The sequence below is a fragment of the Euleptes europaea genome, chromosome 3 (assembly GCF_029931775.1).
Source record: "Euleptes europaea isolate rEulEur1 chromosome 3, rEulEur1.hap1, whole genome shotgun sequence".
Lineage (NCBI taxonomy): Eukaryota > Metazoa > Chordata > Lepidosauria > Squamata > Sphaerodactylidae > Euleptes > Euleptes europaea.
Window position 1 is genome coordinate 83,027,834 of NC_079314.1, and position 19,023 is coordinate 83,046,856.

General features: G+C 40.9%; 1 protein-coding gene across 3 annotated transcripts in view; it reads right to left on the minus strand.

Annotated features, from left to right (window-relative positions):
* Window positions 1–2,023: 2,023 nt before the first annotated feature.
* Window positions 2,024–19,023, minus strand: part of NR2C1 (nuclear receptor subfamily 2 group C member 1) — a 34,049-nt gene continuing 17,049 nt past the window's right edge. For all 3 annotated transcript variants that reach the window (XM_056847091.1, XM_056847092.1, XM_056847090.1), the window contains exons 9-15: window positions 10,789–10,973; window positions 10,079–10,244; window positions 8,582–8,703; window positions 7,542–7,681; window positions 6,691–6,828; window positions 4,111–4,216; window positions 2,024–2,497 (exon numbers count right to left, since the gene is read on the minus strand). In XM_056847091.1, coding sequence (XP_056703069.1) covers window positions 2,323–2,497; window positions 4,111–4,216; window positions 6,691–6,828; window positions 7,542–7,681; window positions 8,582–8,703; window positions 10,079–10,244; window positions 10,789–10,973 — 1,032 coding nt within the window. In that variant the 3' untranslated portion in view covers window positions 2,024–2,322. The remainder of the gene's footprint in view (window positions 2,498–4,110; window positions 4,217–6,690; window positions 6,829–7,541; window positions 7,682–8,581; window positions 8,704–10,078; window positions 10,245–10,788; window positions 10,974–19,023) is intronic.

Consider the following 19,023-nt stretch of genomic DNA (forward strand, 5'->3'; position numbering starts at 1 on the left):
ACAAACTATAAATTTCCTTATAACCTTTGCTGAGCCTGTTTACCTTTGAGTCTCAGATTTAATTTTTTAATCGAGCTATTTTTGGATGTTACAATTTCATGTATAATATTATATAGGTACAGTAAACAATAGAATCTATTCTACACTTAATCTAATCTACACTAAATGTAGTAATTTATCTGGTGCTTTTCAGAGCCAGTTAACAAGTTAAATTTATTTTAAAAATCTGAATATATATATAATTGGGTCCAGACATAAAACAACAAAATCAAATGGTCAATGGTATGGCATAGTTAGAAAACTGAAGTAACGAAGTAAATGCATCTGATCGAAAATATTATCACTCATTCTATATTACAAATTTGAATTACAAACAGTTCCAAGTCTTTGTATGTACAGGATCACATTAAAGTTAAAAAAAGGATTAATATAACTGTATTCTATAATAAAATGTTACAATTTATTTTTAAAAATACAGCCAAAATAGAATTTACACTTCTTTTGATTTCAAGACATTTACAGTCATTTTTATACAATGGCAAGACAGTCATTGAAACATTCTGTTGCTTATGCTACAACTAAACCACAAATCATATTTCTACATAAAGTGTAATGGAATGAAGAAGCCCTTGATTTCCAGGGACACCAGAAAGGGAATAGGTGTAACAAATATCTCAAACCTATCTGAGAAATGTACAGTGCAGTAGACATTCTAGGATTTAAAACAGCTCAAGGAACTACAAGAAATACCTGGTAATATACAATCAGGAAAATATACAACTTTATGTGTGCGTGTACTTGCACAGACATACATATATATCTTTTTGGGGGAAATGCAACTCTTCATTATTGTTAGGGGATGAAATAAAATATGTAAGGATACTACTTTCCATGCAATCTATTTAGAAAAACCTGATGCAAATAATCCTGTCTTTTCCAATTACAAAAAGCCCTTTTCACAGGCTGGTATCAAGAAGTCTCAATTAGAGGCATGTGTGTTAGTATCATCAAGATTTAAAATAAAAAAAATATTTAAAAAGCTACGTGGCAACCCTTGATACCAGTAAATTAATATTTTATGTTGGTGCAAGGTTAACTTCATTATATGGTAATTAACAAACAACCTTTAATAATCAAAAGTGCCTTGGGGGAAAAATTCAAAGACTTTAGGCATTCAGCAGCAAACATCATGAAATGTAAAATTTTTAATGAGGATTTTGTGATCATTACTGTTCAGGAAAACAGAATGCACAGAAATTCCATCATTGGTTTATTCACTCTTTTATTGTTGTAAATAGCACTACTGAAAAATTCTGACAATTCCCCCCTTCATACAAGAACTGCATTGGTTGAGAATTTATCTAAACCTTGTAGAGGGGTAAAGACTGATAGAGGAGATCCAGTAGTGGTACTATATTGGCGTGTGATGGCTCAAACATTTGGGTTAAAGGGAACCTCCAACATTAGTCAATTTAATTCTTAGCTGTGAATGGGGATACCTGACTAAAAGGAAGAGAGTTGGCACTGATAACCTATATAGAGTATATGGCAGCACTTAGGTAATAGCACACAATAAAACTTGATGTCACTGAAGGATCTGTAATACTTTCTAAATCATAACACTAGCAGATAACTGAACATGACAGCTAGTGGTTACCTAGATTAATCCAAATAATATAGCAATTACTTTGGAGTGCTAAAAATGTCAAGCCAATTTCACAGTCATCTTGTGATTTCCCTTCAATTTTTTAAAACCTGCCCAGTTTGTTGAACAAAAATTTTAAATTCTATTGAAAGTAGCTGAAAGATATCCAAAAATCCTAAAGCTGTGACATCAGAAAATAAGTTGGCTTGCTCAGGATTTCAGACTTACATCTAAACTGACAAAAGTGAATTTGTAGAAACAAGATACCAAAAGCACAACATTGGGAAGAAAGTTAATTTATTTTTTTTCTAAAACATCAAGCTGAAATGTCTTTTGTGAAGTTGCTCCCCCCACCAAAAACCAAGTGTCGTACATTTGTCTGGAGTTTTTATTGTCAGTGTTCCAGATACAGCTAAACTACAAAAATAGGATGGACTACTCTTGATTTTCATTAGATTCTAAGTAATTTACAAGTTCTTGAAAACCAGATAAAAAGTAAGTCATCCTGTATCAATCTATTCTGCTGTGTTTCCCAAATGTACAGGAAGAGAGAAAGTTGCACCTTCTTCTATTTTTCTTCTTATTAACTGCACAGGAAAGCTTCTTGTTATCTCTTGGAGATAAATGTACATTTACATCCCCATGATTGCCATGGTATAGAATCCGTGGTTCAACATTTATACAGCATGACCAATTATTTGGGTGTTGTAATCTGCAGTCTCCATTCGTAGAATATATGGTATGATGCTGTCTATTTGAACGTTTCCAATTAGTCCTGCGAAAAACAATTCTTCTGTGATAGCAGCACTCATCAATCTCAGGGCAGGCAATCTGAGAAGTAACCGAGACAGTCTGGAAGATAGATTTGACAAAAGGGTGGCACAATTTTACATGCAAAATAAATATTTGATTATTTATTGGTGTTTAATTAGAAAAAAAAACAAAAGTAAAAGGTTTTTCAGTTATAAATTACTACATGTTAAACTATTATTCATATTTTTGATGGTGTAAAGTTAATAGGCATTTTATGTATGTAGATTTGTTGTTATTTTAAAGTGAGGATGCATTTAGTTAGCCAATCAAGTAACATTTTTCAAATGTTGTACATGAAATGTTATGAATCTGCTGCAAAATTAAGCCAAGATTTATTGATTCAGCAGTTGATCATCCTTATTCCAGGCAGGAGACAAGCAACTCTGCCCAGCATTCTACCGACTACAGGTTGAGTATCCCTTATCTGGACATCCGATATCCAGACTGATCTGAAAACCGGACGTTTTGAGCTGGCATGCAGGTATTACTCACAGGCCCTCAGCAGTGCCACTGATGGTTCAATGTACACAAAATTATTTTAAAAATATTGTTTAAAATTACATTCAGGCTATGTGTACAAAGTATATATAAAACATAAATGAATTTTGTGTTTAGACTTGGGTCCCATCCCCAAGATATCTCATTATGTACATGCAAATATTGTAAAATATGGATAGATCCGAAATACAGAACACTTCTGGTCCCAAGAAGTCCAGATAAGGGATACTCAACCTGTATACACTTTGTTAATATTACGTTTGGTAAGCGTATATTTGCACCAGCATTTGCAACTTAAATGGGCCAGATTCCATACAAGCATAAAAATACAAGAATTATTTGCTGGATCAGGGTAAAGATCCTTTTACAGGTTCAACACTGTCTCCAATAGCAGGCAGCCAAACTTACTGAGAAGTTTACAAGCACAGCATAATAGAGATAGAGGAAATCTACCCCTTTCCACCACAGTAAAGCAATGGCCCTTTTGCATTATGGCAGGAGGTAAAAGCATTCCCACACTAGCAGCAGAGTGAGGGTTTGGTGCCTGTTTCAGTGTTGTTTGGCACAGAGAAAACTCAACCAAGTAAGGTTCTTGGGATTATGAATGCCCCTCGGGGAATCAAAGCAACAAAATAATGTCTAAACTGTACTGTGTAGTTTTAAACAACATTATCTCCCTCACTCACTAAGAGAACTGGGATATTCTATCACAGCAACAGGGAGATACTGTGCAGTATGGCCTGAATCAAACCTATCTTTTCTGTGCAGTAAGAGAACTTCTTACAGGCTTGACTTTCATGGCATGAAACATCTGAACAGGCCCCAAGCCCGTGAATATGTGCAAAAGTACCATTTGTGCTGTCATACCAATGGGGGCCGGGTACTCAGTCCTAGAAATTCTTGCATCAGAGCAATGGCTTACACATAATCAGGTCATTTATTTCATTTCTGTGTACAGTCCTATTGACTTTAATCTGACTACACACAGTAATGATTCTGCTATTTTAGGATTCTCCATTATAATTAGAAAGTAAGACTCAGAACTACTGCTCATGCGGCACCCAGTATACAGAAGTGGCATTATCCTTCTCCAGTTACCTAACTGAAAAAACCCACATTTTTAAAGTAAAGACATTTATATAGAAGTCACATACCTGTAGGTATCATCTGGATATACTATTGTTACATAATCTTGAAACTCCTTATATGCTTTTTCTTGAAATTTTTCAATCTGTACAACATTTTCTAAGCCTGGATGATCTAAAACAAATCTATTGTTAGATATGCTCTGAATACAGGACATATAAAAAGTTGGCAACAAACTAAAACACCGTAAGATTCAGTCTCTAACCACCCCAAATGCAAACAGATTCTGTTATTTTCATTGTGCAGGACCTGTTAAGAACCAGAAAATTCAAGCAATGTTACTGGAACAATAAAATGTCATTTTAAAAACACTTAAAACCTTGTGTGTATGTATGTCCGCGTGCTCTAAAACAGAGCTTCCATTAAAACATAATAAAAGACGTGGATGGTACCATACCCCTCTTCAGGTAAGTCTGGCCAGGAAAAAGTGGCTTTTGTCAGGCCATCTCCTTTGCTCTCCAGCCAGTCCCTTCCTCCTTCTCTACATTTCTTAGCCCCTTTTCTTTCTCTTTGCCCCTCTGTTCTTGTCTTCTTTCCCTTTCTTCCACCTCCTCTGCTCATCCTCCTGCTCCATCTGCCTGAATCTCTCCATCCCTCTCAGTTGTTCTTTTTTCTTCCTGCCTCCTGGCACTCTCCATGCTGGTGATGGACCCTGCTCTTGCTGCTTCACCTCCTTCTGTCGACCCATTTCTACTTCCAGGTGAGGTGTGCCTGACTGAAGGCTGCCTTCTAGCCCTTGTGGGGCTACCACCTCTGGCACTTGACTGGTGAGGTTGCCACCTCTCCCTCACTGAAACTGCTTTGTGTGTAAAGTGCCTTCAAGTCGCAGCCGACTTATGGCGACCCCTTTTGGGGTTTTCATGGCAAGAGACTAACAGAGGTGGTTTGCCAGTGCCTTCCTCTGCACAGCAACCCTGGTATTCCTTGGTGGTCTCCCATCCAAATACTAACCAGGGCTGACCCTGCTTAGCTTCTGAGATCTGACGAGGTCAGGCTAGCCTGGGCCATCCAGGTCAGGGCAGAAAGTAAAACTACAAGGGCATTATTTGCTTCACTTTTTACATTTTTTCTTCGAACTGACCAGATAAAAGAGATCACATAGTTCCAATGCAGTACTATCTAGATGTATGATTATTTACACCAGTTTCTGGCTCTGGTGTATAATACTGCAAAATACACTACACGTATCCTTCTGTTGAAATATTATTTCTTTAAAGGACTGTCAACTACTAGGCCAAATGTCGTCTCCCTTAAATTTTATATGCCCCTAACTGGATTCTGGATTTTGGGTGGATTATCTGCCAGCTACAGTGACTAAAAGTCAGATGGAACTACTTGTGACTGGCTTTTTCTACCGACTGAGGGGACCCACACAGCATCTTGTCATTGTGGGGAACCAGGTTTGTTTTAAACTGTAAACCTTCCCCTCAGTTATAATGTGTTCATAGGGTAGCCAGTATAACGTCTTTGGGTTCGCTGCCATGAGGATCATTATGTGGTAAGCAAGTAGTGTGCGGAGATCACTGAGGCAGGAGTTGCATATAAAAAAAATACAAAGAATTCTTTATTTTCAGGTTGGTTTTAAAGAACAGATCAGCAGCACAAGCCTCCAATTAGTCAGAGGAGAAACCTGGCTGAGGCACATAATTTAAAGCCAGTTGTGGCTTCAGTGTGTGGTTTGAATTCTCTTTACTGCTTACAGGTGCAATCATTCTTTCGCAGACAAGCCACTAGGCTGGATCCTTTCACCCACCCACGATTCCACCTACCCCAGATTGCCCTTTCTCAAGAGCCAGACTGAACAGTACAAGGTCTGCTCATCACCACAGACAAGGCTCATGACTGGGGTATTCTGCCCTCTACCAGAGGTAGAGTTAAACCACCCTGACAAGCTACCAGGCAGAGCTACCCTTCTATCTGCTCTTTTGTGGAGCCAGACCCTCAACTATCACTGCACTCTCCCTGAAGCAGATCTGAACCCCTGCTGTGCTTCCCCTCCAACGTTACATCCCCGCCCCCCTATAAAAGGTGACTGGATGCTGGAGCAGCACTCCCACAGGCTTAGCTGAGCGACTGTTCTTCCATTCAGGGGCAGGACAGCCTCCGGTCTGTCATACTACTACTCAAAGGTCAAAACAATTTCAGTCCTTCAAAATCTCAACGCTGATTTAGAGATAAGAACATCTGATATTTTGAATTTTCTCCTTTAAAGCATTGTGACTTCTGAACATCAGGGAAATGAACAATTTATTCTGCAACAATGAATGTTTTAAAAAACACTGAACACTGAGATCCCATCTTGTGCTGAAAGTGCCAAGCGAGTTAGGACATGCCTGCCTGGTCCTGTGAAGCTGCTTCTGCAAGGTTCACTAATATCAGTCATATGCAAACTAAGTTTCACATCCTCAAAAAGTGCAATCTTTATTAAAAATAGCACACAAAACCTATTCATTTTAAGCAGTCAAGAAGTTTACCCAGAATGTCAGCCATATAAGATTTTATGTAGAGGGCAATTTTTCAGCAGACCAAATATTCTCAGATACTATCAGAATAAGGTCAAAGGCTGTAGATCTCAAGTTTTTACATACCAGGGCTGAAGAGGACAATTGCTTTCAAGTAAGCGTATTCATAACCATCCAGACAAAGCTTTACCATACTGTTGCAGAACTCCTGCAGTTTGAAGATATGTTCCATCACAAGCTTTCCTCTATCTGCTGACAGCTTATCTGGTTAATATAAAACAATTCAAATGTAAACGATTCTCTTAGAGGTTGCCTAATTGGTTTAATAGTGTCATGTCTTTAATAAAGATTAATTTAAAGTTTGATTTAAGCTACAGCTGAATTGTTTAAGCATTAAAAAACCTAGTTAACTGTAGAAGGAAGGAAGAGGAACCTAGAGGGGGGAGCTTTGGCCTTGGGCAAGGTAAGACAGCCAGACCAGCGCAGCCCTGGTGTAACTGACCTCTGGCAGAGGCACAGCTCAGCTCCATTTCTTAAAGGGCCAAAGCAGCCAGGTGAACTGCATGCATGCATGTAGATACCTGTGTGGACTTTGCTCCTTGCAAAAGGAGCACTACTGAGTCTGGGTGAGTCTCTGCTGATCATGAAAGACACTTATGATGTAAGCTTTCAGGGAAGGCCACATTTTAAAATAATTTTGTAGAACTCCTAATTACATTGTGCAAGAGAGGGTACAGCAAAGAATGTCAAAAACTATCACCTACACTTTATGCACACCATTCCTTCAGAAGTATACACTGCCTTGGCACTATGTGGCAGAAAAAAGATTTGTGAGTTTTATAACCCTAAAACTGGAGAGAGGCTTATTTAGAGATCACCTATCAACTTGATATTATTTATACAGCACTATTAACTAGGCCTTTAAGAGTGAACAATGATGTCAAGCAAATTCTCATGCTTGTAAAGGTGCATCTTACCTTGCTGTAAGCTATTATGAAGGTGATTAACGAATGCAGTTAATATAGTTGCTACATTCATTACTTGTGAACACTGTGCAAGACCAAGAGTAAAGAGTTCATTCCAGCAGGCTTTCACTAATGATATGCTGTTGTCTTGCCTAAGAACAAAAAAGAACAAAACAATATGAATGAAAACTTAAATGGCTACACAATAGTGAACTCAACAGTTTCAATATGCTCTTAAGAACTTTTTCACCATGAAAATTACATTATTGGCATATACATATAAAGTATTAAATGCATGCCCATTCAGAAAATTCCCTAGTCAGAGAAGAGTATGAGAATCCTTTGCATGCAGGTATCTGAATGTTTAGTTAATGTGTTTATTTAACATGAGTGCCAATATCTGAAACTTGCTGGAACCAAGCATGTTGAGTTTAAAAATAAAAACACAACTATATTTTTCTTCAAGGTTTGTGTGGGGATTAAAGAGGATTAAATTACATTTTTCTAGTTAAAAATACCCAATAGGAAAATTGCACAGAACTTCTAAGATGCCCTCTTTATCTCAGTTTCTCCATTATGACTCTCATAGTACCACTGGGAGCAGATAATGAACCTGCACATACTGGATGTGAGAGACTGCTGGGAGAAGGCTCTTTCATTAAATCTTTTTTGTTATTGCTGTTCTTAAGGCATACTGAATCAAATCATAAATTTGAACATGAACTCCAGCCTAGTTCGGCCATCAAAATACAATACTAACAATATAATCATGACTTGCTTGAACACTAGGAAAGTCAAGCTAGTTTTCTTGAAAGAATTTATGCCACTACTGACAAATCTAAAAACAGTAAGATATACATAACACAGCGTTCTGGAAACATGCAGATCTTCTTATGTACATAAAATGCTTATTATACATGTGTAGTGCAGAAGCAATATAAAATTTACACAAGATGAAATAGCACAATCTAAATATTTTGCATTGCATAGGATACTAAGAGGAATATATTTCTGAAACGCTAACTGTATTAAATAAACTTTTCAATACTCACCCTAGAGCTTGAAAGGAAGGAATGGACCGTGCCCAGTGCATAGATAAAAAGAGCAATCTAGATGCGGATTCACAAATATAATGAACATTCAGGTATTCAGGCATAGGAGAAGGCATGGTGAGCTGCCACGAAAGAGGTGTATTTAGACATTAATCATCTTGTGTCTCAAATAAATTATATCTTATCAGCAATTTAATATTAAAATTTGCAAATAAAATAACAAAAGTTTTAGTGTTACAATATAGAAGATACAAGACTGAAAAACTGCATGACTATCTTCATTTACTACAATTCATCTCTGTAGATAAACAAGTAACTTGCAATAAAAAATATGCAAATGTAATTTAAATTCTATTCCTTCAATAAAAGGTTACTGCTTGGATCCCAAGATTGTCTTCTGATCAGGGAAGGCCTGATTCAAAAGGGGATGTACTTCCAGTTTCTCTGCAGCTGAACCTTAGATGATCAGCTGGACTTTGCTTCTCCAGTATTTTCTTGCATGATTACTACAAACTCAGTGAACAAGCAAAATAGGGCTTGATTAAAAATGGATGTGCTAGTCTGGATTTACTAGTATGAGTTACAAACATCTCTGAGAAATGAAGCTGTGAATGTGCAGAGAAACAATGCCTGCTATTTTGACGTATTTTTCGTTCAGTTTCATCAATATGTGGTCTTCTTCCCACAATTATTAGCTACTGGCAGAACTTTTGAGTGCTTAGCTATTGTTAATAAAATCAAACATTTCCCCCTCAGTTACACCTTTGCATTTTACTACAACTGCTGCACCTCCTGTCCTTATTCTACCCAAAGCACGTTCTACCCAAAGCACATTCCACATTTCTACAATCGTCTTGCCTCCTCTAAGCCAAATCTAAAGCAGTCTCTTTCTCCCAAAGTCTTTCTTCTATTTATTATTAGGCAAATTCTTTTCCAACAGTATATGCTCACCCTAGCATTACACAAACAACAATATTGGATTAAGAACCGGAATCTCTGATTTGATTTGTGATATGTGAAAGCAGTTGCCACTTAACGATAATGAAGGGTGAATGGTAAGACCGAATGCTAGGATTTGCTTTGGGAAAATCATAAACATCCTACGATGAATAATTCACAATGTGGCATCTCATTTTGCAGTTCACCAAATCGGTCCCCAAAGCCACCACACTACCTAGTTTTATGTAGTGTAAGGATACATTCGTTATTACATTTCTGTTGTGTCTTTATTTTTTCAAATTTATACTGAATTCTTTTTTTACAATAATTTTATGCTATTGCTTCTGAATGGTTTTGAGAGAGCAGGATTTACGTATCTCATATACAAGAAACACTCTACTACTCAAGTTGCAGTCTGCATACATATTAGCTGACATCTTAAACATCAGTAATAAACGATAATTATTTCTTTAAAATTCATATTACTGAGATTTTAAAAGCATCTATACAGAGGTTAAGTGCTGTAATGGTTATAAATAAAGGTGTATTTTGAAGTACCCTGAAAGCTACATGGGCATCGCTGAGAAGTGGGCCCTCTATTTCAACAATATTAATGCTTGCTTCTTCACCAACGAGACGTGCACTGGCTTCCATACTTTCTGCAGAGCTCTGGCATGAAGCACTTTCTCCAGGATTCAAAGCTTTTGCAAGAGTATCAAATGCCCTGAAACAAGAAACACCAGATTTAAGTTCTATCACTAGCTTGCTATTTGCTAGCTAGGTACAGAAATACAGTGCAATTCCATGTGAGTGTGCACTGAGTTTGTAATCTCCATCCTGACTTAAAACTGCTGTTTGGGAGCCTCTGATCCCAATCCGAGTTGGAAGGACATCCGTTCTAGTTAGACTACACACTTTTACACAGCAAACATCTGTGAATGCTTAACTATGTACATGGTTTGAAAGTCAGTGTGGAGTAGTGGCTAAGTGAGTCAGATTAGGATCTGAGAGACTGAGATTCAAATCCCCATTTTCCCATGTTTGTCCTCAGAACATCTATACCAGGGGTATAGAACTCAATAGTAACGAAGGCTGGATATGACATAATGCCACTTGGTCAGGCTGGGCCATGCCACACTAGCCCAGATTAAGAGTGGGGGAGACAGCTGTCTCGCAGGCCAGATAAGAGCTCTCAAGGAGCCGGATCCAGCCTCCGGGCCTTATCTTTGACACCCTGATCTATAGTTTCAGATTCCACTGTTGCTTACCTTGAAACATCAGTATTTGCATGCTCATCTTGCTGCAGTTCAGACAATGATGCATCTCCATTGCTTAAGCTTTCTATTACAGATAGGTCAGGACTACTTTGAGACATTTCTTTAGACTTGCTTAGACTTGCTAATGACGTTACCACATTTGCCAGTGTACTTAAATCTCCCTGACATGTCTCAATCTAAGGAAAAAAGATACAAAAGTTTCAACTTCCTTTTACACTAAGTAGTTCTGTGGAACTTACAGCACATAATTAAAGAAACACAGCCACAGGCATAAACGGTGCGATTTACCAAAAGCATCTGAAAGTTTATGGTAGGTTTTATTATTCTTAATTACTTGCCCCTACTGATAAGAGAAATCGTGTTATGTAGAATCTTCTCATAAATTTATCGATTGATGGTTTTTACAAGATACAGACAAAAATGTACAAGAAGCTACCAGAATACTGCAAATAACTGATTAAAAAATGTCTTCTTCTGCCCACACATCTTCTTTTAACTCATCCTGATCAAATTACATGAAATATGTAAATGAATTAAAAAGGCCTTACTGGAAAATAAACAATGGTAGTAAAGTCTGTCCAGAATGAGATGCAGGTAGGAGAAAACTAAATAACTGAAATAAGCTAGTATGTAAAATATTAACACAGGTTCTCAAGGCAGATGGCAGGTAACTGATTAGGGTTTCTGCTTATAAAACTGAAGTACAAACTGAATTAAATTTGCATATTATTTTTAAAATGTCCACTTAAGGCCAAATGTGATGTGACAATGTTGAAACTGGGATCTACCTTAATCACAGAGAAAGAGGCAGATGGAGAGGGGCCTGTCTGTTTTAAAAATGCACGAGTGTGAAGAATATGAAATCTTCCCCTTAAGCTCAGGTTATCTCCCTGCAGTCTGTCTCTTTTGCTGTTGAAATCAGATTACCCCTCCAATCTGTGCTTTCTCTGCGATTGGTGCAGATCAGCATTTTAACATACAAGTCTGCTGCCAGCCTGCCCAGTTGACCCTTGGCACCATACCGTATGGGGTAAAAGTGAAAGCAAAAATATTCCTTAATCAGCTGCTATAAACAACTGCAGACAGGTCAGCTCTGTGACAGCAGCTGAAATAAGCTCTGTGGGCACACGAGGCCAAACAGCGGGGCTTGTCAGTCAAGAAGCAAGAAAAGGACAGAAACGTATAGAGTTTGGAGTCACCGCACAGGAAGTGCTTGTTTCACAGATGACTACAGATAGGGACAGAAAATTATATGAGCAAGGAAAGGCCCTGACCAGTCACTGAGCAGCAGAACAAAACAAGAAGCTAACAAAGCAATGTAAGGCTGATGGGATCATGATTTGTCAAGCAGAGGTGATGGCTGGGGAGCAAGGCTCCAGCACAATTCCCATTTGTGATTGTTAGAAGTGCCAGCTGTGGACAACTACTAAAAAACCCCATATGTGCAAGTTGTACCTAGGCTATTTCTAAGCCAAGGCAATCTAAGAGTGGATAAATGGGGCAGTAATTTAGATAGTCTGCCAGGCACCTTCTATTGCCAATCTGTACCTTCTATTGCCAATCTGTACATGGTATGGTTTGAGGAGGAATATCTTCTTCCTCCTACTTCAGTTTTCCAACAGCACGTGGTCCTTTACCGCAGGTTTGTGGATGATCCGTATCTCCTATGCAAATCTTCTGAGTCTTACTCACAAGTATTACTACAGATTAATACTTTGAATCCACATTTAAAGTTTACTGGCAGTTGGCATCATACCTCCATTTCCTTTTTAGACGTACTTACTTTTTGCACCAGTTGTAACACCATTGCAATCAAACCATACAGGAAGCCCACCGACACAGGAGGGGGTTTACATTTTCTCTCTCATCATTCTGAACACTTATGTAAGAACCTCCCCTACAGCCAATACTTACGCTTGAAGCGCAACTCTTCTACTTCTGAAGATTTTGCAACAGCAGCACAACTTCTAACACAGAATCTTCGTTCCAGATCTTACCCTGAGCCTGTTCTCAGGGGAGCTTACCAGAGAGCAATGTCTCTTGATCGTTCTAAGCTTTTGTCTCCGAAATCTGATTCACAAACTCCCAAGAGACTGACAGCTTCTTTCACCTATACACATCTCTCTTATGATATTAAAAAGATTATTCAGAGGCATTGGCATGTCAACAATCACCTACCGGGCTGTGATTCTCCTCCTATTTTAGGCTTAAGAAAAACCTCTGCTCTGAGGGATCATCTTATTAAAACCGACGTGCTACCCAGGAAATCTAAGATCATTGCACATGGTCATTTTAAATGCAATGGATGTTCCGCCTGCCCGTACAGCCTACCTGTTAAGCAGGTCACTGCTGATGGTGGTAAATTTGTGTACACTCTTAAACAGTTTTCTAACTGTGCATCAGCCTGCGTTGTTTATGCCCTTCTGTGTTCTTGCCCAGTTCTAAAAATGTGCATTGGCTGTACCTTACGCCAAGTACGCTTACGCATTGGTGAACATCGTGCAAGGATAAGGGCTCGAACTCAGGACGCACCAATTGTCAGCCATTTTGTCTCTCATGGTCATAGTGACCACTATCTCAAATTCTTTGTTCTTTGGCAATACCAGCCTAAAGCATACCAGGCACAAGATGTTAAGAAGATTCTCAATTGCCAGGAGAGACGCTTCATTTTTCTTTTTAAAACGTTAGCCCCTAGTGGCTTAAATACAGAATTTGACCTCTCTTGTTTTTTGTAACGTGGTCACTTTAATCAGTTGGATCCTTTTGAGAAATGTTTCTCACAGCTGTGTGTATTTGAGTTTGTCCCTGCATTCCTGTTCTCACTTCGAAGAATACTGACTTCTGAATGGGTTGATTACTCTTTCTAGATCCCTTTCATATGGGGTAAGACTTCATTTTTAGTATGGAGAGTTGTTCAATCTTTGGCTCATTTTTAACATTAGCCTTATTGATTAGCTTCATTGTACCATAGGAAAAATTGTTCCCGTGAATTTCCTTTTGAAGATTCTTTGGACTTTTTGAAAAGCAGTGGTAAGCAGTCTTATTTTTGAAATTGCATTCATGTTGTTACAAATGTATTCTCAACACTCATAAGTTGTCACTGTAGCCATTTTGATAAGCCTTATTATTATTATGATTATCATTATTTTTAGAAGACATTATTATTGGTCTCTTTAAACATTGTTGTGGTCGCCAAGCTGAGGAAGGATTGGATTCCGAAACGCGTACTTGTGATAGACCCACCTTGGACCTTTCTTAGTCTCTTCGTGATTTTTCATGGACTATAATTCTTGAGTATACATGAGCCTTTGTTAAGGCCACAGAAATAATTATTGAATTTACCGTATTTTTTGCTCCATAAGACGCATTTTTTTCCTCCTCAAAAGTGAGGGGAAATGTCTGTGTGTCTTATGGAGTGAATGCCGGCTGGGCGCTTGCGCGTCAGGACGGCATGAGCCGGCATTTCCCGCCCCGACGGCCAGCTGGGAGGCGGGCGGGGCTGCACAGAGCCCGCTGTGTGTGTGTGCGTCGGGACGGCGCGAGCCGGCGTTTCCCGCCCCGACGGCCAGCTGGGAGGCGGGCGGGGCTGCACAGAGCCGGCTGGGCGTGTGCGCGTCGGGATGGCGCGAGCCGGCGTTCCCCGCCCCGACGGCCAGCTGGGAGGCGGGCGGGGCTGCACAGAGCTGGCTGGGCGTGTGCGCGTCGGGACGGCGTTCCCCGCCCCGACGGCCAGCTGGGAGGCAGGCAGGGCTGCACAGTGCTGGCTGGGCACGTGCGCCGGCTCATGCCGTCCCGACGTGCACGCGCCCAGCCGGCTCTGTACGGCCCCGGCTGCCTCCCAGCTGGCCGGCGGGGCGGGAAACGCCGGTTCGCGCCGTCCCGATGCGCACGCGCCCAGCCGGCATTCACTCCATGAGACAAGTTTTTAGAGGAGGAAAACAAGATTTTTTCTTGTTTTCCTCCTCTAAAAACTAGGTGCGTCTTATGGTCAAGTGCGTCCTATGGAGCGAAAAATACGGTATGTTGTTCATATTTTGTTGTTAAAAGCAATCTGTATATATACATTTTTTTGTTATTTCAGACCTAGTGAGGTTTCTGTGTGGCTTTCAACACAGTGTTTATTAATATATGTTGTGTTTTGGATTTTCCAAAAAAATAGATATTCTATAATATTGTTTTCTTTTCCAGTTGGTATATTTCACATTATATTATCTTTGAAGCCATGTGCTGCCATTTATTATAGTTTCTACTATTTCCAGCATAGGTATTTTCTTCTTCCAGTATTAGATACAAGACAAGGAAAGTGTGATAACTTCAGGGATAAAACCACTATGAACTCACTCAAACTGCCTTGATGCCATTTTCAGGGCTCTGAACAACCAACTTTGTCTTCATTTTCCCCACTCTGCTCCACTTATTGGGACAGCTGCCAAATGGATCATCTGGAATGACTCCCAGAATTTTTCAGGGGGGCTTTGATTCAGGCTTCTACTTCCACTTCCTTTGATATCAAGTATGTAGTGGAATGTAGATGCTTCTCCCCAACTGTGGTTTAATACAGCTGCAATCATATAGAACGGCACTGGCTTTATTCCAAGGATAATATTCCACACACATCACACTCAACAGATAGCAAGATATGTTGGCTGATGGGGTCGATATCATGTAACAAGGTGAGATGGGTAAGGGAAGAAGAGATTCCTGTCTTGTCTCTGTCTTGATCCCTCCACAAACACTGTATACATTTTTCAATGTTTTTACAGGTTTGAATAGTAGCAACTTTACCAATACAAAGACATCTGGTAAAATTTAATCACTATTTCTAACAATACTGGCAGACAATAGCGAAGACTTGAAACGACTACTGCTGAAAGTTAAAAGAGAGTGTCAAAGCAGGACTGCAGCTCAAAATGGAAAGGGGCAGATCCCTGGGAAAAAAGACTGGATTATGAAAATGTTTGAACTGGTGGAAATGGCAAAACTTACAGCTACTTTAAACCAAAAAGACAATGTACGATTTATGGGGGAATGGGAGGCTTGGATGAGATATTGTGAATTTGAATTAGGGCTGGGGAAATTGGAAGAGTACTTTTTAATCTGATCTAGACGACACTATTAATATAAAGAAGTGTAATTAATTATATTAACAGATTATTGTAATTGAAATTTAACTGAGATATAAGAATAATTAAGATCAGATCATATCACGATGGGATAGAACATTTTATTAAGAGGCGGACGGAGGTGAAGGGGAAGTCAAAAATTTTTCCTTTATTTTTTATTTTATTAAGTACTTAAATAATTACAATAATATTAGTTATGATTTAGATTTTCAGATAACTTTCATTGTTGTTTGTTAACATGGAAAATTTGTATTAAAAACCAATATATATATTTTTTTTAAAGCAGGACTGCAGCTGAACATCAAGAAGACAAAACGTATGACTACAGGAGAATTACACAACTTTAAGGTTGACAATGAGGAAATTGAAATTGTTGAAGACTTTCCATTCTTTGGTTCCATCATCAACCAAAAGGGAGACTGCAGCCAAGAAATCAGAAGGAGATTGAGACTGGGAAGGGCAGCCATAAAGGAGCTAGAAAAGATTTTTAAGAGTAAGGATGTGTCACTGGCCACCAAGATTAAGTTAATTCATGCCATCGTATTCCCTGTTACTATGTATGGGTGTGAGAGATGGGCAATGAAGAAAGCTGATAGGAAGAAAGTAGATCATTTGAAATGTGGTGTTGGAGGAGAGTGTTACCGGTACCCTGGCCACCAAAAAAACAAATCATAAGAACGGCCCATCAAGTCCAGCAGTCTGTTCACACAGTGGCCAACCAGGTGCCTCTAGGAAGCAACAAACAAGACGACTGCAGCAGCACCATCCTGCCTGTGTTCCACCGCACCCAAAATAATAGGCATGCTCCTCTGATACTAGAGAGAATAGGTATGCAGCATAACTAGTATCCATTATAACTAATAGCTATGAATACCCCTCTCCTCCATGAATATGTCCACTCCCCTCTTAAAGCCCTCCAAGCTGGCAGCCATCACCACATCCTGGGGCAGGGAGTTCCACAATTTAACTATGCGTTGCGTGAAAAAATACTTCCTTTTATCTGTTTTGAATCTCTCGCCCTCCAGCTTTAGCAGACGACCCCGTGTTCTAGTATTATGGGAGAGGGAGAAAAACTTCTCCCTGTCCACTCTCTCCAAACCATGCATAATTTTATAGACCTTTATCATGTCTCCCCTTAGCCGCCTTCTTTCCAAGCTAAACAGCCCTAAGCGTCCTAACCGCTCCCCATAGGATAGTTGCTCTAGTCCCCTACCGTATATACTCGCGTATAAGCCGAGTTTTTCAGCCCAAAAAAAGGGCTGAAAAAGCCCAACTTGGCTTATACGCGGGTCAATACAGTAGGTGGAGGGAGAGGGGGACTTACCGCCGCCGCCTGCCCGCACGCCTGGGCCTCCTGCGCTCATGGAGGGGGCTGCCACCGCCTGCCTGCAAACCTTCCATGCGGCGGTTTCTTTCCCCCCCACAGTGTGCCTTCTGCGCAGCAGAGGCGGCGGTTTCTTTCCCCACCCCATCCCACTCCATCCCATCCCGCCTTCTCCGCGGCAGCGGTTTCTTTCCCCCCCACAACATCTCACCCCACCCCATCCCAGTGCGCCTTCTGCGTGACGGCAGCGGCTTTCCCCCCATCCCACCCCAGCGCGCCTTCTGCGCAGCGGCGGTTGCTTTCCCCCCCACCCCACCCCATCCAACCCCACCCCATCCCAGCGCGCCTTCTGCGTGGCGGCAGCGGCTTCTTTCCCCCCATCCCACCCCACCCCACCCCAGCACGCCTTCTGCGCAGTGGCGGCAGTTTCTCTCCCCCCAACCCCATCCCATCCCACCCCATCCCAGCGCGCCTTCTGCGTGGCGGCGGTTTCTTTCCACCCCATCCCACCCCACCCCATCCCAGCGCGCCTTCTGCGCGGCGGCTTCTTTCCCCCCCATCCCACCCCACCCCAGCGTGCCTTCTGCGTGGCAGCAGCGGTTTCTCCCCACCACCACCGCGCTGTCCCACATTTCCCCGCAGCCCTGTCTGGCTGGCCAGCCCGGGGGCCAGGGCCGGTCCTCCCACTCGCCAGCTGATCAGCGGGCCTGCTGCGCATCGCCTCTCCCGGTGAGTAGGGGCTCTTCCCCCTCCCACCGTAGGATGGTGCTGGGGTTGGGGTGGGTCTTGAGGGCCCAGGAGCCCAGGCGGGAGGGCGACCTGGGGCAGGGCCGAGATCATCCTCCCGCTCTAAAATGGCGGCCGCCATTTAGAAATGGCGGCCGCCATGTTAGAGTGCTGCAGTATTGACCCTTGGCTTATACTTGGGTCAATACAGTTTTCCCTTTTCTGAGGCAAAATTTGGTGCCTCGGCTTATACTCGGGTCGGCTTATACTCGAGTATATATGGTAATCATTTTGGTTGCTCTTTTCTGCACCTTCTCAAGCTCTGTAATATCCTTTTTTAAGTGTGGTGACCAGAACTGTACACAGTATTCCAAGTGTGGTCTCACCATAGATTTCTACAAGGGCACTATGATATCAGCAGTTTAATTCTCTATTCCTCGTCTAATTATGGCCAGCATAGAATTTGCCTTTTTTACAGCAGCCGCACACTGGGTTGACATCTTCATTGAGCTATCCATTACCACCCCAAGATCCCTTTCTTGGTCTGTTGCTGCCAGCACAGATCCCATCAGTGTATATGTGAAGCTGGGATTTTTTGCCCCAATATGCATCACTTTACACTTACTCACATTGAATCTCATTTGCCATTTTAATGCCCATTCTTCCAGTATGCAGAGATCCTTCTGGAGCTTTTCACAGTCCAATTTTGTTTTAACCACCCTAAATAATTTGGTGTCATCTGCAAACTTGGCTACTTCACTGTTTAACCCCAACTCCAGGTCACTGATGGACAGGTTGAAAAGCAACGGTCCGAACACAGATCCCTGAGGCACCCCACTGCTCACATCCCACCATTGTGAGAACTGACCATTGATTCCTATTCTCTGCTTCCTATTTTTCAGCCAGCTCTCAATCCATAAGAGGACTTGTCCTCTTATCCCATGACTATGAAGTTTGCTTATCAGTCTTTGGTGGGGGACATTGTCAAAAGCTTTTTGGAAATCCAAATATACAATATCCACAGGCTCATTCCTGTCCACATGCTTATTGACG